The following is a 22,893-nucleotide window of genomic DNA, read 5'->3' on the forward strand; positions in this document are numbered from 1 at the left end:
GTAGGGTTTAAAGCGCGTACAGTAGCCATCACGGGGATCAACGATGGTCACCTGCACGGGGATTCTCTTCCCGGTGCCGTTGTCCCCTTCAGTGATAGAGAAGCGGTGCCGTCTTCCGTGGCAGAGGTCGACTAGATTCAGGGCCGCTGCGAGGCCGGCATAGGAGCCGCCGAGGATGAGGACCTTAAAGGGTTGGGCTTGCTCGAAGCTAGACATCTCCACTGGTCAATTCAGCTCAACCAAGTCTCGACTCAACTAGAAACTCAACAGAAAGAGGGGAGGAGGGAAGTATGAAAGAAGGAAACAAAGGGATGGATGCGAGTAACAAGGGGAGAGCGACAGTCCAGACTTAAAGCCATGCGTGGACTGAGTCGGCTCAAAACGGATGTTATCAATCTAACGGACCCGCTTGTATCGCAGTTACGCTGGGTCGTACAAGGATTACTTACCGGTACAGGGACCCAACCGTAAAGCCCCGACCCGGAGTTTGAGGAGCCTGACTCCTTACGCTCTCTGGCGTTTGGCCTCTAGTTGACACGTTGCGGTGGCTTTGGTGAAAATATCGGCATGCTTGCAGATTGGCCCCGGTCCCAAGTGTCTGGTGACGTGAGGTTTGCAAGAGACTTAACGGTCGAGTATGGGGTTGGAGTAACAGATCCTTCCAGATGTAGTGAGCCAAATGTCGTGGTCTGACCGGGTACTGAACGGCTGGTAACCGAGACGTAAACATCTTGCTTTCGTGGTGGTAAAGGAGTCGGTGACCATATGTCTTGGGTGCAGCTGTAATAGAAGTCCGAGTCTGGGGACCACCCCTATTTGATAGAAGCCTGACGTTCGACTACGTCGTAGGTCTCCACTCTTCTTTCAGCTCAATGCCAGGGTCTAATAGCCTGCGGGCATCGGAAGAAGGCTGTAGAAATCACGATAGGCTGTTGAAACATGACGCAGCTGCGTGTCTGAGGACACGAATGACCGGAATGGTCCCCGGCAATGCAGTCCAAGCTCCACATCACTGGATACTTTTCACATCTTTCTAGTGCTACTTTATTTATTTGTTTTTGTCCTCATACTGCTGGAACTTGTAATACCCAGGGGTAAGCGGAAGCGATCTGTAGACCGGCAGGAATGCAAGACAAACAGCCCCCGTTATTGAGGCACAAGCAGGCATGCCAAGAGACCGGAAATTACCCCTACAAATGTGACCAGGCGCCAAGGTCTGTAGAAAGAGTTTTCGTGCAATCGTAGCTTTCTCTCCTCCCCTTCGATCCCGGTTGGGGACCGAGGAGTGGGGTTGGCAGATTATCAGATTGATAAAGTCCGGTACCGGACGGCTTGAAAAATTACAGATCAGATAACGCGGATCAGATAAGATGCCATGCCCCCTTGCTTCCAGGGTTATCCCGGTTTTTAGTTCTCTTCTCCTACACTTATCGAGTAGAATCATATGCCTACCTTGCATTCTGCATACTACCAAGCTAAAAAACATGAAAGTGGGAGAGCGAGACAAGTGCTACGAATGGCGCCTTTATGGTGGTTTTATACTGCAACAGGAGAGAGCAACCGTCAGGCCTGCCGTCGGGCGCAACACCAAGTCCTAGCCCTAGGTCTAGACATACATGTACCTTGATAACTGAACGCTTGCTGCTTCTGTACTTTCACTCTAGAGAAGTGCTCGACGCTTTGGACTGTCCTGAATCTGTGCAGCATTAAATCGACCGGATCGTGGATTCGCGGCCAAGCAGATATCTACGCAGTCTGCCATTAAGCATCTATAGCCTTACCTAGCGATCATAAAGGAAAGAGAAAGAGTAGATAAATTATGATGAGTCCCTGGATGCGTCAAAATGGTCTTTTGTTCGCGAAAACCGCCGGCTCGATGGTTGCTTAGCCATTTCGCCTTGCACTCTGTCCTTCGAAGAGCATTTTCGCTTCCTCAAACTCGTCTTGTGTTAGATGCTGAGACAAAATGCGACAGAAAGCAACAAGCAGTTCCCAAGAAGTACTGTGACGACAGCGAGATCGACCAGAGGCTTTTCAAGACAGGGAGCTATCATGAGTATCCCACTTGTGGCGATACGGCGGTTAGAATACACGAGGCAAGTGCACCACATCGTCGACGGAAAGAGGTAAAAGGTGGATATTTTCATCACTCGCACCAGTACCAATCGAATAAGGAAATTCAAGGTGTAATTTCACCGAAAAGCAAGTGGTTGAGGTTTGTGTAGACAGAGACGATGACTACACATGCTGCTTGATATAGAAGGTAAATCTCAAGGGCTGGAAGAGCTGGTCTCTTCGTCTGAGTGGGTTGTGTTCCGATGTTTGTAAGCTTAATCCGGATTTCTGCTTGGACTCGTGTCTGTTTGTTTCCATTACACTTCATCCATTGTCCCTAAATAGAGAGATATTTCCATACACAACTTTTGAAGAGCTTCAGTAACATTACCTCTTCTGTCACCAGAATAGCACACCTCCTAAAACTCCTCCTTAAACCTAAAGGGGACAAATTCCTTGACAACATTGCTATACTCCCCCTTAAACTCAGTCTGCGGAACCTTCCAGCGCGCAGCCATGCCCCTCCTAGCGCTAGAGACAGTAGTGTTCGCAGCCGAAGACAGAACAACAGTCTCCGAGTTCTCCAAGTGCCGGTCACACGTACCCCCAGGCACCAGCGCATCGCCCGCCTTGTCCTGAATATAGCTGTACTGGTTCAAAATAGCCGTGTACTGCTCCTGCACACCTGGGAATCCGCCAGGGACATTCTTGTCGTACACTGCGACCACGGTGTTCTGCGCCACGTTCTCGGCCTGGCTGCTGCGGGCGTAGTTATCGGGGACGTGTGTGTCCGCGTCGTAAGCAGCGAGGAAGCCGTCACTCGCTACAAAAAAGAGATCAGTATCTTCTGTCCGTCCCGACTAGGGGTATGATGGATCGGTAAAGGGCAACGTACAGCTGAAACTTTCCCCAAACGCAGCGAATCCGTCCAAACCGTGCGCGGACTCGTGGATCATCACGTCGACGTTGCTGCCGGTTGTGCCGAAGAAGGCGACGTTGCCGTTGATGGCGAAGGCTGAATTCGCGCCGGGCATGAGGAGGATCTGGCGGACCTGCATTTGTTACTTGTTAGTCTTTCTTCTTTATCTTTTGTGGAGGAGTGAGCAAGGGGCTTGCGGCGAGGACGGCATACCCAGTCTCGCACTTTCACAGGCAGCTTCGAGAACGTCTCTGCGGCCGTCGCGATGTCTACCTCGACATCCTTGTGCCGGCAGAAGAGCCAGGGGTCGGCGCACTACACATATGTGAGCAACCGTTATAACTTTATGAGAATTGTGTTTGAAGAAATAACCGTACATCATCATATGTAACCTCATATACCTCAAATTCATTTGCATTATATCCCTCACCGGATCCCAAGTCCTGGCAGTCCTTGGGGATATACCCGCTTGGCCAGACGGCGATCTGACTGTTGACCGTGGGCAAGTTATTGGTGTTGCCCTCAAGAAGGTAGTCCAGGTCGGACGTGAGAGCAGGCTTGTCGAGTTCTGCGCGCCCGAGGGTAAGGAAGAGCGCGGAGGCAGCGGAGAACGTGAAGATGCCTTTCATAGTGCCTGTATTCTAACTTGAACTTCAGGGTCAGTGTTCGTGAGAATATGGATGCGGACGTTGGATGTCGGGATGGGACTCCTGAGGGTGATTGCCTTCTTTTAAGTTATCACCTATTGACCAGCACTAGAAGGATGCCCAAGTCGTTGCAAATAACTGTATTCGAGTCTGCCCCGGGCGTCTCAAGTTTCAGGCTCTCCTTCTCAGCCGCAGGAACGGGTCCAGCCAGCCCTCTGGCCCCCAATCTTGGTGGGCCGCGTCGGCAAGCTAGGGGAGCTGCACGCGATCTGAACGGTCAGTCAGGGTGATCGTCAATATTGCAGGATGGGGCTGTGGTCGCTTTATGCATGGGCTTCTTAGCCTCTGCCACCCTGTCACTTTGCAGATCCGTTGCGACACACCCGTTGCTGTGCTGTTTACGGGCATTCTCCGTCCTGCAGACATTAGGGGGCTCAGAGAGGCCCTGGTTACATCTCTTACCGAAGCAGATTCGGCCCCTGCTGATCGTTTCCGTCTAGACTTCTTGAGACTAAGGGCGACGGGATAGCGCTGGATGTGGCCTCTAGCGGAACAAAACTGGCAAATGAAGAACAATGACTCACTACCTCCTTTCATGTTCTGACCTGACAATACAAACTACTCGTTTACCCTAAGCGCCAGTCGGGACGGTAAACACCCAGTCCTCCGGGAAAGTCTCATAGACAACTCCTTCCTCCGCAAAAAGACCCTCGTACTTCTCGATCCGCGTTCTGGGATCCTCAGCCTGACGGTAATATCCGTACACTAGCTTTTTGATCTGGGGGTCACTCCACATCTTCTCCATCCACTCTAGGGCTTCGGGAGTTACGTTGTCGAGGGGAAGGTTATATGTGCGAAAGCGCTGTAGCCACGCTTAGCACCTTGCAGCCCATGAACAAAGTAATAAACAAAAAATCATAGAAAAGAAAAAAGGAATCACCTACCCATAACACGGGCCAAAACCATGCATCGGCAATACTGAATTTCCCAAACAGAAACCCTTCATCCTGGTTTTGCGCTACGCGCTCTTTCGTTACCCGGCGCGCGTTATCCCATATCGTCAGGATCCGCTTAATCTCCCTCTTCGCATCCTCAGATACAGGGATATTCCCTGTATATTTTGCGATAAAGTTCGTATGAAACGTACTACGCATCGTCATGAAGCCAGAGTGCATTTCGGCCGTTGCGCTGCGGGCGAGGGCGCGGAGAGCTGGATCGGAGGGCCATAGGTGCAGATGCGGATTCCGGTCGGCGAGGAACTCGACGATGGCGAGGGAGTCATTAATGGTGATACCGAGGGAGTGGCATTGTAACAGGGGGAATTTGGCGCTAGGGGAACGGGTGCCGGCCTAAGTATACCTGAGTTTAGGGCTGTTCGGGGAATGAAAAAGGAGAAAAGGTATGGCACCTGATCGAGAGAGAGGACCTCATTCGTGTATGGGATTTGGAAGTACTCCAGGACCATTTCGACTCGGGCCGTCCAGCCTGTTTATGTCAGTTTCGTTTGATGTAAGGGCAGGGTCCTTGGGAAGGGGGAGGCGGACGTACTAGAGTAGCGGGTGTTTGTACCAATGAGGTGGTAGTCAGATTGGGACATTTTCAGTTTCTTGAAGATATATTGACAGTGAAATCGAATCAAAATGACAAGATAAGGTTGAGGGGAGCTTTATATGCCGTGTAGCATGCTGTGTGACTCATACTTGTATTATGCAGCAGTGACCAGATCCGTTCGATACGACCGATTATTTCCCAGAATTCTAACGAGTATTGCAGTACATTCAAGATCTGAGCAAGCTACTGAAAGCTGTGGATGTTATTCAGGTACAAGAAAGTACAAGGAAGACGAGTTAGAAGTAGCCTTGGCTGTGATTGTTTTGTGTATGAAAAGGAATATGCTGTTGAAGGGTTCGAAACCTCTGATCCATTGATCTATCTTGGCGGTTAGCTACAAAAGGCATCTTGACAACCAGTATATTAGTCAGAACTTAGCTCTCCAAGAAGGGTTAGCCCTTTTTGGCTGAGTGGGAAGTTCGATACATCTTGCGGGTCACGTGACCAGCTAGCTATCAGCTCCCGGCTATGGTATCCCCGACATATGCCATCACAACATTCACTAGGAGCAAAGCATCTGGGTGTATGGAGCTCGATATTGGTGAATCTCGTGCGTGCTAAAATAGAATTATTATATCGAATGCTCTAAGAGATCCTTTCGGTAACAGGTTGGTTGTCTGTGCAGCAGGCCTGAATGTCAATCTGACAATGTTAAATTTGTAGAATCAATTTATCGAACCTCATAAAAATACAATATCTTATCATACACTATCCCCCATCAAAGTGAATTTCTTCAGCTAAAAATCCCCCACATTCCTTCCCTCATGTTCCCCAATATACTGCCCTGCATCTTCATCTTCTCCGGCCTGCAAGTCAAACCCCCCCCTATTCTTATTCGCCCTCTTCAAACTTCTTGTCTGGCCTTTAGCACCTGGCCAATTGGCCCCAATTTCATTACCTTCGTTCTCAGCCTGGGCTGGGAACGTGTTCCCTGTGCCAGTCATGACTTCACCGGTAAAGCCCATGTCTTTCGTGCTCCGCGGGAGGTCGGTGTAGTTATCTGCGGCAAAAGCAAGAGACGGCTGACCCTGTCCCGAATAATCAAAGGAGTCATCTTCGGCTTTTTGATCGTCGCGTGGGACTGATGGGATGGTGTTCATGCGGCCTGCATCGTTGGGAATCCTGGTGCCGCTTGGCGCCATGTCGGAGAGAGAGCCGCCTTGGTGAGGGGAAGACATATTGACAGTATTTTAACTGGGTTAAGATTAACGGGATAATAGTATAGACACACTGATTGGATTCGTGATTGAATGTAATTGAATGTAATCAGGGAGGCAGGATGGGGATTTATATGTATAAGGGTGTGTACCTTAAGAGTCGGGTGATGTCATGAATGACCGAGATATGATATCAAGAGACAGCCAACATCATGAAGGAGAAGATCGCTATTGATTGGCGACGAATATTGGATGAGATAATGAGGGGTATGCAGGATGATTTCAGATGGACGTTCTAGAAGCGATGATCCTGACGGACTGCCGAGCTGTGGGAGAAAAGGTCAACCTGAGGTCAAGCCCTAATTCGCTACATCAACGCAGCCACCTGGAAGAGAAGATATCTCTAGAAGACGCCTGCCTACCGTATGCTTGTCTTTCATCTGAGATAGGAGTATTGCCGTTCATAATCCGTCATAGAATCGTATATTCTCCTGTAGAACGGCCAAACCCGTCAAGGCGACGACGTCGTACCTGTAACCATCATGCAACCCACCTAGTATTTAAGGACCATACAGCGAAAAGTGGAATCATGCATACAATGCTCAATCAAAGTCCCCATGTGCGAATTATAATCATTATCAACAGTCGGTCTGAATTGAACACCTAGCCCTCTCACCGGATTCGATGCCTCAACCTGACATGGACAACTACATACACATCCAGCCCAGCAGTTGACGGATGTTCAACAAGTCTAGATAAAGCTCTTAATTGCTCTGAGAAATCAATAGGCGTATAGCAAAACCAGCACCTGTGGTCCTAGGCCACTTGGTTCATTGATTTGCCATTGGACGCCCGAGTCTGAAGCCGAGCGAACAAACGGGGATATTGTAAAGGTACATATACGTATTCTCCCGGTGGTGTGTCTAACAATGTAGGGGGACAAAGTATGGGATGACGCTGGGAATACACCCGGAAAAAGAGAGAAGACCTGCTCACACATTTCAAATTTTGAGTAGCATTGTAACTGCAGCCAATGAGGATAATATACGCGAGGCTTAAAGATGGCGTCTAGTGGTTCTGTTTAGGAACAGGTCTAACCCAGCTAAGGAACAGGGTGCAGCCAAGGATAATGAACCCGATAATCCACAGCGAACGATGATACTGCGTTCCGTTGTATCGAAAGACAATGGCGAAGATAATGCCGCCGAAGTTGCCCATCCCACCGACAATACCGGAGACGATTCCTGCGCGCTCTATTAGTCAAACGAATTAAGTTGACACAAGGGGGGGTATCATACCATTAGCGGACGGATGTACGTGCGGGACAATAGCGAAATTCGCCCCATTACTCGCTGCAATGAAAAACGCCATAAGTACGACAAGACCAAACATGACGCTTTCCCGATGCGGATCCAGGAAGCCGATCAGAATGGCCATGCCGGACATAGCGAGCCCCAACACGACAAGCCACATCTTTTTTGCCCAAACGGAGTTTGTCCGCGCGTAGATTAAATCCGCGATGAACCCACCCATGGGTCTGAAGACGACATTGACAAGGCCGAACATGGACGCCCAGCGGCCCGATTGGGTCTGCCCGAGATGTGGGAAGTTGAGGAGATAGTACGCGCCTAGGATGGAGTTGATGGCAAGTTCGGCACCGAAGGAGCAGGCGTAGGGAACTGCGACGGCAAGGGCGGACGGGTCTAGTGCGATGGAGAGGTAGCGTTTTATCGTGGGGGCTTCGATCACAGCGTCGGTACTCTCAATCTGTCCCGGGCGCACATGAACTTGAGCCTCTGAGTCGGTGACTTCTGGACGAACAGCCTTTTTCTCGTCGCTGGAGATGTTGATACTGTTGGCGCTGGATTCATTGGGCGTTGAACTGAGGTCGACAATGCTTTGCCCCCTGGTTTTCTCGCGGTCCGCCCATTTGCCCGTGGGTGTGTCAGGGCACGTGAAGAGCATGGCTAAGGCAATGGAGATGATGATGATGAAGGGGACGATGTAGGAGACTCGCCAGGCTTTGTGCGGGATTAGGCCGCGGTCGTGGACGAAGGAGTCGTAGATAGCCGGCATGACAAAACTAGTTTGTGAGTGTGCGGGCTTCCCTGTAATTGAGCTGGAGATCTTACTAGGTGATACCGCCGCCTGCATTGCCAAAGCCCCCAGCCAAGGAGTTGGCAGTACCAACAATGTTCTTATCGAAGAATCCCGTGCACCATACCTGGCACGGGACAAAGGTTGCGCCGAGAATGCCGACGAAGAATCGCAAAGCAATCAGTCCTTGAGGAGTTGTGACGAGGCCCGCCATGGCCGTGGGAACAGCACCGCAGATCAACAGTCCGACAAAAACCAGCCGAGGGCCGAAACGATCACACAGCGGACCAGCAATGAACCGCATCACGAAACTAACTCTTAGCTACGTCCGACAATGGGTTGGGGAGACGTACGTTCCCAAGAGGGCAACGATATTGGAATTGGCAACATCGTCCTGAGACATGTGCAGGTCTTTCTTGATAGTGACGCTCAGCTAGGAACGTTAGCAGCAGATCTACGAGGTCAAAGATCTACTTACCAAAGGCGGAAACGCATACCAGGAAAGGAATGCAACCAGGAATCCGATCCATGAGAAGAAGAAGACCCTTCCATAAAGATCAAAAGGGTTGAGAACCGGGATTGACCGGGCCTTCCGCGTCTGAGGATTCACGTCCGGAGCGGCAACCGCCAGGCGAAGCACTTGAGTGGGTTTCATTGCTTCAGATATACGTGGAGATGGTGTTGGTGCTGATGGGGAGCAAGTGGACAGCAGTGGAGACCAGAGGTCTTTATATCAATTACCCGTCCCAAATTGATGCACTCTGGACTTGCCAGTGGCGTCAGAGTTCATCTTCAATTTCAAGTCCTAGGAAATATTCACTCGCCAAGCAAGCTGGAGATGTGAGAAGAAGTCGGAGCCCGCGGAAGAAGGATATATTGCAGTTGTCCGATCTCTGCCGAGAAATAGTTGTCACTACAACGGTCAAACTTTCGCGAAGCTGCGTTCACTGCTGCAGGCCGATTCCCATTTCATGGCGCCCATGTGCACAGGAAGAACGTGGTCCAGGCCGGGGGTAGTTTGATGCATCGTTCACGCAGGAAGGAAAATTCATCTATGCAAGAGCTTGATCAACCTGATAAGCTCTGTGGAACGGGCAGAAGAACTCCGCGGCGTAGCAGAGCATGCGAGGCCGAATCATCTTATAGATAGACGAAGCCAAGGGGATGAAGATGTAAGGGCTGACATGGTAAAAGATAAACGTGAACGCTCTTATTGGCTGTCGAGGAGGACGACGATCTCAACGCCTGGGCCACTTCCGCGGGAGGCAGATAGCCCTGATAGACGGTATCAGTCTTATCAGGGCCGTTTGTTTGACAGCTCGAATCCACCCACCCGTGCCATACGCTGGCATATTGCGTCAGATAAGCCCAGCTCTGCTGACATGACTTCTCCATCTAACTTCTAGGGCTGCGCTAACGCCCAACTTGGTCCTTCGACGCTCATCTAGACTGGATGTGATTCTGTTGTCAAGAAAGTTCTCAAGCGATCGATCCTATATCTCAACCGTATTCGATTAGCAAAATCATAGGGGCTACATATGTGGAGACATACCAAGAGCAGATCGGGTCATAAAATTTTGGAAAGCCAGTATGCATGATGATAGAGAAGCCCAGGCAATGGCCATTTTTGATACGGAGAACGCCTGTGTTACATTGCGGCAAGCCGCCAGCTCGCCAATATGTGAAAAGGCACTTGATCGGCTTGCGTAGAGGGAAGAAATCCCCAGATGAAGAAGTCTGCGGTGCATTCCGGTTGATATTGAAGAGTACGTAAATCAGGTAAGGAGACGAACCATGATGCACTTCCGCCAAATTTCGGTATACTCCACCGCTTATGACCGAGATGACGCAAATCCGACAATTGGCGGCATCACCCTGACCAGAGCAACCGGCACTGAATCCTTCGTGATAAAGTCGGTAGAAATCGAGCACCAGTGCTCGGGAATTCATGAAACACCAGACCGGTGCCTCTGGTTGCAAAGATCGCTGCCCGAGTGTCCTTGATCTCCTCTTCGTGGCACCAAGAGCTTCAAAGGCTAAATCACGATCAGCGAATCAGCAGTTAAGACCGCCGTATAGAAATGAGTTTGTGCGCTAGATTTGCCAAAAACTCCGTATCCGCAATCAGGGCAGTCCACCTTATTAAGGCACTTAGACTGCTGGTCGGGGAGAATTGTCTCGGTCCCCGACTGTCATTTCCAGCGTATCCAGCGAATACCTAATGCGTATACCATTGTCCAATGTGAGCGGTAGACATTGCTAAGTTATAGGCAAACATACGAGAATGAGTTGGATACAGAGGTCCGTTCATCTGTCGTTCTCGTAAATCTGGTCACTGCGAACCATCACGCCTCTCAGATCGGTTTTGGGCAGCGGCCAGTCGGGCACTCCATTGACGGAGTGAGCCATTTCATGATCTGATGAATCGAAGGTAACTCGAGGAAAGTGAAGAAGTTGAGAAAGTTGAGTGTTAATTCTCCAGATTCTCCGCAGAGAAGCCAAGTCAGGTGATGATCGACAATGCAGGGTCTGGTGCTGGTGCACAGAGGCAATCTACTAGTACCCTCTAGTAAGCAATGCATAGCCACAGGTACCTGGGTTTCAAATAACTCCAGTGTTATTTTGAGACTGATTAGTCAGTTTAGAAGGAAAACAAGACTTGATAGCCTCCAAAAATGGGGCAGAGTGGGTGGAAAACGACTGTTCCTCGGCTTTGAGCGAGCAACCGAGAGTGGGATACTGGATGCGGGGAAGTTCCCCAAGGGCTTTCTCCCCCTCATTCAACACTTAAGTCCAGCAGGATGGACTGACAAAACACTTCGACTTTGTCATCGAGCACCATGCAGCAGACACCAGTCCCTCAAGTCGGCATCTGGCAGCTCCTCTTCGAGCGCCGAGACCCTTCCTTTCTAGGAAGTCACGGTATCTTCCCCGTTTCACCACATACGGCATTTGTGTTCCTACTAACACTCACAAGTAATCTTCCAGGATGGCGCATCAAAGGCCTCATATACGTACAACGATCTCCGCACACAGTCGGCAAGGTTCGGCAGTGCCATGAAGACGAAATGGGGTTTCAAAAAGGGCGATGTGCTGGCTCTGATGTCTCCCAATTGCATCGAAGCACCGGGTGTCACTTGGGGGTGTCATTATACAGGCGGAATTGTTGCGCCAGTGAACCCAAGTCTCTCTGCACGCGAGCTTCAGCTGCAGTTGGAGCGCAGTCAGGCGAAGGGAATGGTGGTTCACCCGAGCTGTTTAGGCACGGCATTGGAAGCAGCTAAGCGGGCTGGTCTTGCCTATGACCGGGTCTTGGTATTGGGTGCAACGAACCCGGGCGGCGCGACGACAACGGTCCAGTTTATGAGTTCTGCGCCTTCGGAGTCTGTTGGGCCTGTTCATATCGAGCCTGATGATATTGCCTTCTTGGTTTACTCGTCTGGAACTACGGGACTTCCTAAAGGTGGAGACATCCTATTAGATACAGTTCCTGAGGCTGTCCTGACGATCGATTACTGACCCTTGCCAACCAGGCGTCATGGTCTCGCACCGGAACGTTGTCGCAGGTGTCGTGCTCCAGGCGGCGATAGAGAGCCCCCATGTCCACTGGAAGAAGGACCGGACATTGGCCGTCCTCCCGACGTATCATATTTACGGTACGAGCCCATCCGGGACAAGTCGCACAAGTACTGATTCTCTAGGCCTGATCTGCCTCGTACACCTGCCGGTCTGGCTCGGCACGACAACGGTCTTCATGGACAAGTTCGACCTGCAGAGATTCTGCAAGCTCATCCGGGAACATTCCATCGCGCACGCCTATGTAGCCCCGCCAATTGTCCTCCATCTAGCAAAGAATCCCTATATCGACAAACGAGATCTATCTTCACTACGCATGCTCACTTCCGGAGGAGCACCTCTCGGCGAAGCCCTCATCCGAGAAACCTACAACCGCTGGAAGGTCCCCATCCGACAGGCATACGGGCTCTCCGAGACAACCTCCGTCTCACACATCCAGGTTAGCCCGTCCATCCGCAATCCCCTTCCTCGCCCAATCTGAATCCATTAAATACTGATTCCACCAGCGGTGGGACACTTGGAACACGGCCATCGGCTCCAACGGCCCCGTTCTCCCGGGCCTTGAAGCCAGGATCGTTCTCAACAACGACCTGTCTAAGAGAGCCGCCGTCAAAGAAGAAGGCGAGCTCTGGATCCGCGGTCCGACAGTTTTCACCGGGTACATGAACGACCGCGCCTCCACAGACGCCTGTTTAACTGCAAGCAAGTGGTTCAAGACCGGCGATATCGGGTACGAAGACGCGATGGGGAACCTGCACATCACCGACCGCGCCAAGGACATGATCAAATTCAAGGGATTCCAGATTGCACCGACGGAGCTGGAGCATATCCTGATAGAGCATCCGGCCGTTCGGGACGTTGCTGTGATTGGGGTCTGGAATGAGGAGATGCACTCGGAAGTGCCGTTGGCTTACCTGGTAGAAAACGAAAGTATGGCGGAGCGGGAGCGCGAGAGTGCGGCGCTGTCGGTTATGGAGTACCTGAGGGGGAAGGTGGTGCACTATAAGCACCTGCGAGGGGGCGTGATCTGGATCGAGCAAGTACCAAAGAGCCCGTCCGGGAAAATACTCAAGAGGGCATTGAGGGATCGTGTTGGGACCCTGGATCAGGGAAAACAGATCCTTGCGCCAGAGTATGCACGGTATCGGGCGAAGCTGTAGGCATGGTACTCGCGCCTACTAGGCATTTCTCGTTAAGAGCAATAATTGCAATGCTCTATCCCCAGCTCTCCGTGTATTTGAAGTGTATTGAAGTGTATTTAAATAGAGAGATGTATAGATCGGTGAAGATAAAGGATAGGATAGAATAGAGCAACAGGTGCGAACTTCTGGAACTTCTATGCCTTCTGAGGTCGGTAGTAGAGTCCGCCGCCTGGCTGGGATGCGTGCACTGGCGTTGTCTAGTTGCGGCTGTGCGTGCCGTCTCTATAGTCGGTTGAGGAGGGAACCACGCTGAGTAGGGGACCGCTGGGCTTGGGCCACAGTCGCCTCGAAGAGCAGTAGGTCGGCCGGTCACGAAAATCACTCATCCTTTCCCCGTCAAGATGTCAATGTCTGATACGTCACGAGTGCGTTCGGCGTCTCGTCTCTTGATGCTGTTGATGATGCGCTGTACGGTGTGAGGTGCACTCGGCCGGGCATTTTCTCTCGGCCGGGAACCTGCATAAGAGATAAATAGTGCTCCGTTTCGTGATAGTGTCCAAAGTGGCGGACTTGTATGGTCCCAGAACTACCTTCCGGCTCTCGGTCCATCAACTTGCGAAATCTTGCGAAATCAATGATGCGCAGACAATGCGAGCTGCAAAACTAGTGCGCCTCGGCCTCGGAAACGGATGCCCTCCTTCAAAGACCATATCGAGATGCGGCATACGCAGCCGGTCTTGATCAGTCAGCCTTCTTCAGATACGGGTTTGGTGACCGATCGGACTGGATTATGCAGCACCCCCGGAGCTTTCATGTTCCGGGCACTCGTTCCCTGGTAGAGCACGCTGGAGACCATAGACCATATGGTTATCGTGCCTGGGATGCGTCACGAGGACAACCAAGATACAGACCGGAACAGGAGCCCGGGCTGTCAACGGTGCAGCCTCAAGTGTAACCTCTCGGAACGCCGTTATCCTAGTGGGACCCGGTCCGTTGATAGCTCAGCTGGAGCTCAGCTGCAGCTGAGCTCCAGCTGGGATGGAATTAGATGCCGGGGAGTGAACTGGTGTATGGAGTAGACTGGAATGCAGATGGCAAGGTCGGACCAGGTGGACAGTTGCACATTTGCAACTGTGGGAGGCGATACGAGCATTTGGGGCGAATAACGAAGACTATTCAAGGCTTTATATGATGCACAAATTCATTTCAATGCATAAACTCCTGGTCTCGCTGACTGCTTCATGGAAACGGCCCAGTGCAATGATTATACATCACTCAAGAATTGTCTATGGAGCCAGATGGAGAGACCTTAGTGGAATACTTGGGACTGAGTACATATTTCGCCTCGTCAACAGTCGCTACTTTGATTCTGGCTCTTGTCTACAGCGTGCTTGGGGGACAGAAACGGCGACGGCCGTCTCCGTCTCCTAAAGGGTGCGGTGGGCCGTAAGAGTCTCGTCGAGACGAAGGATGAAGGCTAGAGCATCTTTTCGGCGATATCGATCCAACCATGTAGGGTGACGGGCTTTTTCTCTTTAGCTTCGTGTACGAGGAGGCGAGGTGCACCTCGTCGGCCGGGCTGCCGTACCAGAGGGACGACTACTCGAATGAAAAAAGAGCCTTCTGCAGCTGAACCAGACGTTGGCTAGAACTACTCGCAATCGCAATCCTTGGGTCAGAGGAGTTCAAGGGCAATTGTCCTTTTGACCTTCCCGCAGGCGCGAAAGGAGACTGGTGACGTCGATTCGCCATCCAAATACATCTTTTCTTGCGCGGCGCTAAGGAAAAAAAAAAGGAAAAAGAAAAAAATTGTAAAAGGAAAAAGGAAAAAAGGACACTAAGGTTACTGGATTTACTCAATAATGCAGGCGGAAATACATTGCTTGCAACATGCCAGATATCAACTCAGTTCTCCATCACTCGTCCTGGCAATGCTGGCTATTGTCTAAAGGTGGCTCGTCGACATAGGATGGTACTGCATCGTCAGCGGACGGAGCCCGTACCCATAAATCGAGCGGGCTTACATTTCTGCACCAGGGAAGGTCTTTCGGTGGGATTGAAATACTGGATGGACTTGCTGCCCAAGGCAAATCGTACGGTCTTGGAGTGTCTCGAGTCGCCTCTCGGCGTCAAGGCGCCGATCCCAGGCGCTGACGAGGGCTCCTTGACCTCGCTGTGCGTCAGAGTTCGAGGCAAGGAATGGTGCTGTCTCAGCTGGCTCTCTTCCTCATCCAGCAAGCCGTCTACCTCAGACGGCCTGGACTGGCAATCTCGTTGAGGAAGGAGCATTGTGCAAACTGCCTTGGCGGACATGTGAAAGAAACCATAGACTCACTACTATACCTCCTGCAGTCTGTCTTATACCTGGCCAGGAAGGAGCTCGCATCCGCGAAGCTGCTAGAAAGGTACCAGAAGCACCATCGCCGTCCAGCGAGGTTCCAAGTTTCCCGGCCTGTCAAACCGGTGACAGCTGTGGGCTGCCAAATAGCCCAAGCTCTCGACCAAGTCATCTACTCAAAAGGCTTGAGTCGGAGGTCATTGCCAAAACTCTGATGGCTTCCAGCCTATTAGTTCTGGACCTGGACGGCTCCGATCCCGTTGCCATAGATGAGGATGCAACATCTCCAGTGACCGGCCCATTCTTCCCACCACTGATGATGATACCCACTCTTGAAGCTTTGTTAAGCTTTTCATGGACCGCCCTTCCTCCCCTACAACCACCCAGTCCACCCCAGGGACCCCTCGATTGCTATTAAAACACTATGACCGCTATATTGGCCGGACTCCAACCCAATCGGCAACCTCCGAAATATCCAGCCAGTAACCATTTCCGTAATATGCTCTTAACTTAGGTCAGGCTTCCTGGTTTTGGTAATTTATGGCATACTTATATCTGGGCCGGGACAGCTATGAAGATGTTGGCACAGACATCGATCGACCAGCATTCTTCTTCTAGCCTGTCTTCACTGTGGCCGCACTCGCCTCTCCATGATTTTTAGACTAAAACCGAGATGACTCAGGCTACGACCTCGTCCTTCCCTACTCCATTACCTGCCAACGCCGATCCCACAGACTATCCCCTCCCGCACGTCCCCAGGGGCCCTCCGCAACCCATCACCAAACCGGCCGTCTCGGCCTTCCCGGGGACTGTTGACTGCTGGCCGCCGTCTTCGCAGGGCGCCATGTCGTTGTTTTCTTTTGTGGGCAGTGCACCGCCAGCAGACGCTATCGGGAGCTCTTATGAGTTCCTCGGCTTTGACGGGACATTCCCCGATGTAAGCCGTCTCCTCCTCTCTTCCTCCTCTTTCCCCTTCTCGGTATCTCGGTAGGAAAGAGTACCCTTTAGTAACTGCTAGGCCAGTCCTCATTACCGAACAATGACCTCCTTAATTCCCACTTTCGACCCTACCTCGACACCTCCACCGAAGAGCCAGAGGCCTCGACCGCCGTGCCGGACCTTAAGTTCGATGCCAACTCCCTCCAGATCGGGGCCCAACCGCGCCCGCCACTCTCATATCCCTTCAGCACCGTCCCGTTGGAAAAGCCAGGGCTAGAAAGCAACTTATTTCCTCCACGGGCGGACCTAGGTCCCCGTCGAAGCTCAGCCCCGTCCCTCAACGTGCGTGACCTCGAGCGCGAACGCACTCAGAAGCTGAAGCACCAGAATCGACGGGCATCCCATAACGTTGTTGAGAAGCGGTACCGCGAGAACCTCAACAGAAAGTTCCATCTGCTGGAGACCATCGTCAACAAGGGGACCGAGCCGTACTCGTGTTCGCCTTGCCCCTCGCCACGGTCATCGCCGTCCTCGTCGGGGTCGAGGAAAGGGAATACTACCTTTTCTTCCTCGTCGTCGTCTTCTGCACGCCGGCAGTATACCTCACCGAAAGCGACAATCATAGACAGCGCCCTGAGCTATATCGAGAGCCTGCGGAGCGAGAACCATGCGTTGAAAGGGAGGCTCTTCTTCTACGAGACTTCGAATAACCCCTGCCTGAGAGGCCGTCCTCAAGGACAGACCGCCGCGCAGGAATACGACCAGGACGATGACAGTGGCAGTGACAGTGATGACGGAGATGAGGAGATGAGCGGCGTCAAGTCGGAAGAACGGCAGTGACCTGTTATCTATGATCTCGTCTTATCTTGTACTTGTTCTCTTTCTGCATTCTCATTTTCTAGCCCGCCCCGTTCCTGCCTCGAGATGGGGGACCTGGGCATTGTGTAAAGAAAAGTCTAGTGGATGCATGATTCCATATATCCCCTTTTCTTATCCAATGTCTTTCTTCTTGCCCTCATCTCACTCCCCGTTTTGTTTTCATCCTTTTCTACGTTTGATTCCCTTCCGCCCTCGTCGCCCATCTGACCTGTTGGAACCAGTTTAGACTACGAAGACACCTAGATGCAGCCCACAGCAGCAACCAATCCATTTCAAGCCCTAGACCCTCAACTTAGCATACTTTCCCAGCTGTCAAGCACGGTCTGATGTTGCGACGAGGATGAATAGGAAGGCTAGACCTTGAAAGAGGAAAAATGGCCGGCGTATCATAATGTACCCATCAACCGCGTTCCTGAATGCGTATCCGAGATTCGATGCTGGAGATGTCTCCATACGGAGTACTACTCCGTGGAACTACCTAGGTGTAGCAGCTGTTAGGCTTTTGAGTTCCAGCCACACTTTGCAGAGACTGTCATTGGCACGATAGCCCTAACTCATCCAATGCCTAGAGTATAATACAGACTCCATCCTAAATGAATCATAATGCTAGTCTCCCGCCCAACCATACCAACAGCCCCCCAGATGCAGAGCGAAAGATAATGTTAGTTCTTTTAGTGGAGATCAGTCTCACAACAATGACCTGACTATGAGTAGTACTCTTGAGTATGGCACGGCCGGCTGGATCCTGGCCACGTTGTAAAGTGCAGCGCTCTGATTTGTGCGCGATCCTCAATTTGCCGGCGTAGCGGCTTGGCCTGTGAACGCCAAGCAGCGAGTCTATACGGTTGTTGCCATGACCTGGGCTCCAACCTGAAGAACGTCGAGCGATTTGAGAGCTTCCAGAATTACGACCTCGATAGAGGAACCCCTGGCGTGGCGTCATGGACGATCCTTGCGCCGTTCGTGAGGCGGGTGGGTAAGGTATAAACAACACGTCTATCCTCCTAAAACTGCATATTTACCTCACCCCTACTTACAGTGTAGGTCCATCGCCGTCATGGTCATGCTCAGCAAACTTCCCTTTTGCGTCTCCATCTTGGCTATACTGCCTGCCTTGACATCCGCCTCCAATGCGACCTTATCTTTCGACTACAACGCCCTCAGCCTGAGAACCGTTGGCGCCCGCAACACGCTGGTACGTGCAGTCTCCAACCATTCTCGGGGGAAAGAAAAATAAAAATGAAAATGAAAATAAGAAAATAAAGAAAACTGAAATAGAATAACTCTGACACAACCCAGGACTGGCGCATCTGGCTCGAACACAACAAGCAACCCATCTCCTTCTGGCACGACGTCCCGCTCTACCCGCACCCCGCAAACAGGCAAATCATCAACTTCGTCGTTGAGATCCCCCGTAATACAGACGGGAAGATCGAGATCCGCCGGTCGGAGTCGCTCAATCCAATTTTTCACGATGAACGCGACGGCTCCCCACGCTACGTCGAGAGTGTCTGGCCGCACAAGTCGTACCCGTTCTTGTACGGGTCCATCCCGCAGACCTGGGAGAGCCCTAACTTCAAGCATGACTTCACCAACGAGCCGGGCGATAATGACCCCGTCGATCTGTTCGATATCGGCCAGGATCAGGGCTTTACGGGGCAGGTGAAGCAGGTTAAGATCTTGGGCGCGCTGGCGCTGAATGATGGCGGCGAGACGGACTGGAAGGTTCTAGGCATTGATGTGAGGGATCCGATTGCCGGGCTGGTGGATGGTAAGGAGGAATCCTTTTTTTTATACACCTCCACTACCCAGAACAAAGCAACTGATGCTGGCATGATTCCGAGCAGACTTCAAAGATGTCGAAAAGTACCGTCCCGGCCTGATCGCTTCCTACCGTAACTGGTTCACCACCTACAAGGTCGCACGCGGCGACTCGCTCATCCCCATCGTCAACAACACCTACGTCAACGCGACCTTTGCAGCATCCGTCGTGCAGCAAAGCCACGGCTACTGGCTCGACCTGGTCAGCGGGACCGTCGACTCGAACGAGATCAACTACAACCAGACCTCCCGCCCGGATATCGCCGCCAGCTTCGTGTCGAGGTACAATGCTACTGCACATTTTGATCTGCCATCGGTGTCGGATGAGCGTCCGGCTGAGGCAAAGCCGGAGCGCTTCGAACAGTGGTTTTATCTGGATGAGGAGGGTAGGCCTATTGAGGAGAATGTAGTTGGGTAGAGAGAATGAAAGAGAAATGGCGTGATTGGGATAGACCTTATGGATAGAAAATCTAAGAGAGGCATTCACTATTAAGTAGACATTATATAAATGGGTGAAGGATTATACAATGGGCTAGAGTATATATAGTGTCTTGATGAGACTTCTACTGCCAGTCAAATGAGGAGAGTAGGGATGGAGTTAGGGCTGAGACTACTCATAGCCGATTCTAACCCTAACAGTCTAGGAAGGCGTCAGGGACCCGATCCAGCTTCATGCCTAGAGCCAGCAAGTTTGGGTTAGACTGGCGCTAACCGTGTTTTATTCTTCTGCCTAGCTAGCAAGTTGCTAGCTCACCATTGTTCTCGATAAGAGCAGTTATTCTGCAGCATATAGCACTCAATGTCAATCGCAACCGGGTATCCGCGGTCGAGACAGAAATTACCAGGGTCGTTGCATCGTCAAATTGTGCCACAATAAGTTCGCATATTTGCATGCTAAGTAGGTATCTTATCTTGCAAAATAATGGCATGTATGTCTACAATGCTCTAGAGATGATACTGCTGGCGTTCGTTCACGGCCACTCCGAGCCTTTCCCACCACGCCTCGACACCCATATCCTCCCGGCCACTGGGTATGGTTAGCAAACAAGCATTCAAGACGATAGGGTCAGAATTCACATACTCGTCTCGCTTGATAATCGTCGGTTCAATCTGCCCCTCCGCCTCGTTCGGATTTCGGAAGACGACGTTGTATTTCTACCTCCGTTAGTATGCACATCACACAAAGCTTCTCACAGACGGGAGAACATACCAATCCCAACGTCAAATGTATGCCCGCCGGCGCCCGCGGGTACTCCTCTACCGGTTGCCTCCCCTCAATCATGGCCAGAATGTTCTTGACCACTGTCGCTGCTTGTGCAGCACCAGGTCTTGCGGCCTTGCGAAGCCCGGTGTCTGCGATGTCGCCGACTGCGAAGAGGTGCGGGTATTTATCGTCGAGGAACTGCATTGTTGGGCGGATGCGGACGAACCCGTTGGAGGGGTTGAGAAGTCCTGAGGAAGGCGATGAAGAGGGCAGGTCAGAGAGGAGATCGTTATTAGGCGTCTGGCCTGTTGCTAGGATGACAAAATCGTATTGCGAGGGGAGGACCGTGCCGTCTGTCAGCTGGACAGTGAAGGGTGTTGTGTGTGGGAAGCCGGACGGTGGGACTTTTACACGCGAGCCGGTAATGAACCTGATAGCCACGTTAATGATTGGTCGTGTGTGTAGAGAGGAGCTGAGTACTCACTTGATCCCCAACTCGTCAAACCGCTTTTTGATCAGCTCGTGCAACCGCGGGTGATATTGCGGCATGAGGTGCGGGCGTGACTGCACGAGAGTGACTTCTTTGGCTGGGTAGTACTCCTTCAGGTCCGTTGCCATCTGGACGCCCACGGCGCCGCCACCAGCTATTAGAATCGAGTTTGACTTCTTGATGTCTTCCTGGTGCTTCTGGAGATAGGCGACTGATGATGCTTTGTCGTTATCTCGCATGCCGGCCGGCTCAGAGAGGCGCGTCCCCGTCGCGACGACAAGGTACTCAAACGGGATCTTGCCTGAACCATACCACTCGCGATCGAGGTTTACATGGTGCGGCTGCACGGAAAGGACGCGAGCCTGGACGACAGCGTGGTCGGTGGGATTGGGGGCTGAGCTGAACAGGCTGGTGTATGGAATGAATGCTTTATGCTCATGGCCAGGGAGGATGGCGAAGCGGGGCTCGTCTACATCAGTAAGAGCGGGAAGAACACGAGAAATAGGAGCGTACAAAAGCAAAAAGGTGGTGAAAGTGGCTGTGCGGCTCGATTAGGAGGACGCGGTGTGTATTGGGAACGACTCTGGCGAGCTCTTGGGCGGTTGTTTTTCCGACGTAGGAACCGCCGACGACAATTATATTCTTGAGAGCGGTGGCCATGGTGTAACCGAGTCGGCGGTACTAATTGAATTGAAAGTAATCGGAAATTGGCGCTGGCAGTGTATTTTGTAGCCTGTATATATATGTATGTAAGCCGGAGTAGTCATTATCCGTCTAGGTTTGTGGAGCCGATCCGCTGCCGGCCCGGCCGGAATTATCTTATCTGATTAAATCCACGTGACTATACCCGACCTGCCATGTTTAAGACCGTTAGGTAGGCTAGGCAGAAGCACTGACATTCTCCCAGGCAGAGAAATAACGGGCAGCAGAAAAGTCCAAGTAAGAGTTTATAGAACGAAGGAACCGGAATGATTCTAAGAACAGTAGCAGATGTAACTAAAGAGAAAGCATCCGAGCAAAGAAAAGAAAACAATAAAAAAAGGATAATTACAATAGGACTAGCATAGCTGCAGGGAATAGCGACCTTCTAGATCCGCGAATTTCCCTCAAAAAGTGCCGGAGAATTTCTGCTGCCCCTCGGCTGCGCTCGTAGAGAGCATCTGTCTCCACTCGGGCTCGGAGATAAGAAAGGCCACAAGCCGCAGCACATCTCCGACATCCCTCTTGCGACTCACGCAATCGATACACCCAGTCACCCGCATCTTGAAGACAAAGAAGTTTAGAGCCCAAAGGATGGAAAGCCTCCACCTAGCATGATTGATTGGGACCATCCTGGGAAATGTATGGAGACTCGAGCGGACAAGTCAGCAAATATCCTTTTGTTCATGCGAGACAGGTATGACCGTACTCGCCATACACGTAAACCGAAAATTGATCCCAATCATCAATTCAAAAATACTTCCTGTAGGAGATAAGTAAAGCAAAGAACGTATTATCTTTACGTACTTGCGTACCTGAACGAGGTGCGGAGCAAAGCAAACATGTAATTGGGCATCGAGACCTCCAAGTAAGACACGCGACCCAAAGTAGTCAAGAGGACCACAAGGAAATAGTAGCGAAGCCTTTCGAATCCGCGACGTGCCACTGCTCTCCTTAGAACGGTGAGCTGACTGCATCCCTACCTGCGATCTTCCGGCAGCTGGACCTTGTTTGTCACAACAACAGGAGGCAGGGCGGCATATCCGCTGAGGGCTAATTCAGTTGCAGGCATTTCTAGCAAAGTTGCAGGGGGAAAAGGAGTTATGTTGTCTGGCCCATGCTCCAACGAGGCGGGCGAGTGAAGTGCTCCCGGACATCTTTGACGCTGGCTTCAAGTTGTCCCTGATCACGGCATATATGGGATCCTGAAATGTTTCTACCACGCCTGAGCAGGATATACGTCACTGAATTGTCCGATTTGCCGCTAAAGCCCTAGTATAGGCACTTTATCGGGGCGGTTGATTTGAAAGGTCATAATT

At 51.5% G+C, this 22,893-nt stretch overlaps 12 protein-coding genes across 12 annotated transcripts; 3 read left to right on the forward strand and 9 right to left on the reverse strand.

The window, feature by feature from the left end:
* Positions 1-2,358: 2,358 nt before the first annotated feature.
* Positions 2,359-4,156, reverse strand: BDW70DRAFT_131740 (uncharacterized protein). The gene is made up of 4 exons (XM_073736041.1): positions 3,352-4,156; positions 3,188-3,289; positions 2,951-3,107; positions 2,359-2,878 (listed from the first exon to the last, which is right to left on the reverse strand). The coding sequence occupies exons 1-4, from the start codon at positions 3,601-3,603 to the stop codon at positions 2,475-2,477; spliced, it is 915 nt and encodes a 304-aa protein (XP_073598246.1). The 5' UTR covers positions 3,604-4,156; the 3' UTR covers positions 2,359-2,474.
* BDW70DRAFT_12352 (uncharacterized protein) lies at positions 3,737-4,342 on the reverse strand. The gene has a single exon (XM_073734819.1). It carries the CDS (start codon positions 4,216-4,218, stop codon positions 3,871-3,873), a length of 348 nt encoding a protein of 115 aa, XP_073598247.1. The 5' UTR covers positions 4,219-4,342; the 3' UTR covers positions 3,737-3,870.
* Positions 4,202-5,262, reverse strand: BDW70DRAFT_12334 (glutathione S-transferase). The gene is made up of 4 exons (XM_073734815.1): positions 5,170-5,262; positions 5,030-5,106; positions 4,566-4,970; positions 4,202-4,483 (listed from the first exon to the last, which is right to left on the reverse strand). Exons 1-4 carry the CDS (start codon positions 5,216-5,218, stop codon positions 4,253-4,255), a joined length of 762 nt encoding a protein of 253 aa, XP_073598248.1. The 5' UTR covers positions 5,219-5,262; the 3' UTR covers positions 4,202-4,252.
* Positions 5,263-5,746: 484 nt separating this feature from the next.
* On the reverse strand, positions 5,747-6,501 carry BDW70DRAFT_131742 (uncharacterized protein). Its single transcript, XM_073736042.1, has 2 exons — positions 5,896-6,501; positions 5,747-5,840 (listed from the first exon to the last, which is right to left on the reverse strand). Exon 1 carries the CDS (start codon positions 6,408-6,410, stop codon positions 5,970-5,972), a length of 441 nt encoding a protein of 146 aa, XP_073598249.1. The 5' UTR covers positions 6,411-6,501; the 3' UTR covers positions 5,747-5,840; positions 5,896-5,969.
* Positions 6,502-7,014: 513 nt separating this feature from the next.
* Positions 7,015-9,571, reverse strand: BDW70DRAFT_12378 (MFS transporter). The gene is made up of 5 exons (XM_073734822.1): positions 8,965-9,571; positions 8,840-8,919; positions 8,522-8,797; positions 7,688-8,472; positions 7,015-7,633 (listed from the first exon to the last, which is right to left on the reverse strand). Exons 1-5 carry the CDS (start codon positions 9,139-9,141, stop codon positions 7,458-7,460), a joined length of 1,494 nt encoding a protein of 497 aa, XP_073598250.1. The 5' UTR covers positions 9,142-9,571; the 3' UTR covers positions 7,015-7,457.
* Positions 9,572-9,584: 13 nt separating this feature from the next.
* On the reverse strand, positions 9,585-10,570 carry BDW70DRAFT_131746 (uncharacterized protein). Its single transcript, XM_073736043.1, has one exon. It carries the CDS (start codon positions 10,434-10,436, stop codon positions 9,987-9,989), a length of 450 nt encoding a protein of 149 aa, XP_073598251.1. The 5' UTR covers positions 10,437-10,570; the 3' UTR covers positions 9,585-9,986.
* A 756-nt stretch (positions 10,571-11,326) lies between these two features.
* BDW70DRAFT_166035 (acyl--CoA ligase) lies at positions 11,327-13,411 on the forward strand (the record flags this gene model as incomplete). The annotated part of the gene is made up of 4 exons (XM_073741889.1): positions 11,327-11,408; positions 11,464-11,949; positions 12,020-12,501; positions 12,569-13,411. 4 exons carry the CDS (start codon positions 11,327-11,329, stop codon positions 13,220-13,222), a joined length of 1,704 nt encoding a protein of 567 aa, XP_073598252.1. The 3' UTR covers positions 13,223-13,411.
* A 1,709-nt stretch (positions 13,412-15,120) lies between these two features.
* BDW70DRAFT_157865 (uncharacterized protein) lies at positions 15,121-15,493 on the reverse strand (the record flags this gene model as incomplete). The annotated part of the gene is made up of 2 exons (XM_073740428.1): positions 15,121-15,179; positions 15,229-15,493. 2 exons carry the CDS (start codon positions 15,491-15,493, stop codon positions 15,121-15,123), a joined length of 324 nt encoding a protein of 107 aa, XP_073598253.1.
* Positions 15,494-15,986: 493 nt separating this feature from the next.
* Positions 15,987-17,536, forward strand: BDW70DRAFT_12423 (uncharacterized protein). Its single transcript, XM_073734834.1, has 2 exons — positions 15,987-16,479; positions 16,566-17,536. Exons 1-2 carry the CDS (start codon positions 16,216-16,218, stop codon positions 17,319-17,321), a joined length of 1,020 nt encoding a protein of 339 aa, XP_073598254.1. The 5' UTR covers positions 15,987-16,215; the 3' UTR covers positions 17,322-17,536.
* Positions 17,537-18,417: 881 nt separating this feature from the next.
* Positions 18,418-19,610, forward strand: BDW70DRAFT_166038 (inorganic pyrophosphatase; the record flags this gene model as incomplete). The annotated part of the gene is made up of 3 exons (XM_073741890.1): positions 18,418-18,555; positions 18,660-19,131; positions 19,208-19,610. 3 exons carry the CDS (start codon positions 18,418-18,420, stop codon positions 19,597-19,599), a joined length of 1,002 nt encoding a protein of 333 aa, XP_073598255.1. The 3' UTR covers positions 19,600-19,610.
* A 174-nt stretch (positions 19,611-19,784) lies between these two features.
* On the reverse strand, positions 19,785-21,568 carry BDW70DRAFT_131758 (uncharacterized protein). The gene is made up of 5 exons (XM_073736044.1): positions 21,389-21,568; positions 20,870-21,339; positions 20,392-20,815; positions 20,263-20,336; positions 19,785-20,208 (listed from the first exon to the last, which is right to left on the reverse strand). The coding sequence occupies exons 1-5, from the start codon at positions 21,533-21,535 to the stop codon at positions 20,127-20,129; spliced, it is 1,197 nt and encodes a 398-aa protein (XP_073598256.1). The 5' UTR covers positions 21,536-21,568; the 3' UTR covers positions 19,785-20,126.
* A 255-nt stretch (positions 21,569-21,823) lies between these two features.
* On the reverse strand, positions 21,824-22,411 carry BDW70DRAFT_131760 (uncharacterized protein). Its single transcript, XM_073736045.1, has 3 exons — positions 22,390-22,411; positions 22,293-22,337; positions 21,824-22,225 (listed from the first exon to the last, which is right to left on the reverse strand). Exon 3 carries the CDS (start codon positions 22,204-22,206, stop codon positions 21,982-21,984), a length of 225 nt encoding a protein of 74 aa, XP_073598257.1. The 5' UTR covers positions 22,207-22,225; positions 22,293-22,337; positions 22,390-22,411; the 3' UTR covers positions 21,824-21,981.
* Positions 22,412-22,893: the final 482 nt, after the last annotated feature.

The sequence above is a fragment of the Aspergillus foveolatus genome (genome assembly GCF_047715535.1).
Source record: "Aspergillus foveolatus strain CBS 279.81 unplaced genomic scaffold BDW70scaffold_11, whole genome shotgun sequence".
NCBI lineage: Eukaryota > Fungi > Ascomycota > Eurotiomycetes > Eurotiales > Aspergillaceae > Aspergillus > Aspergillus foveolatus.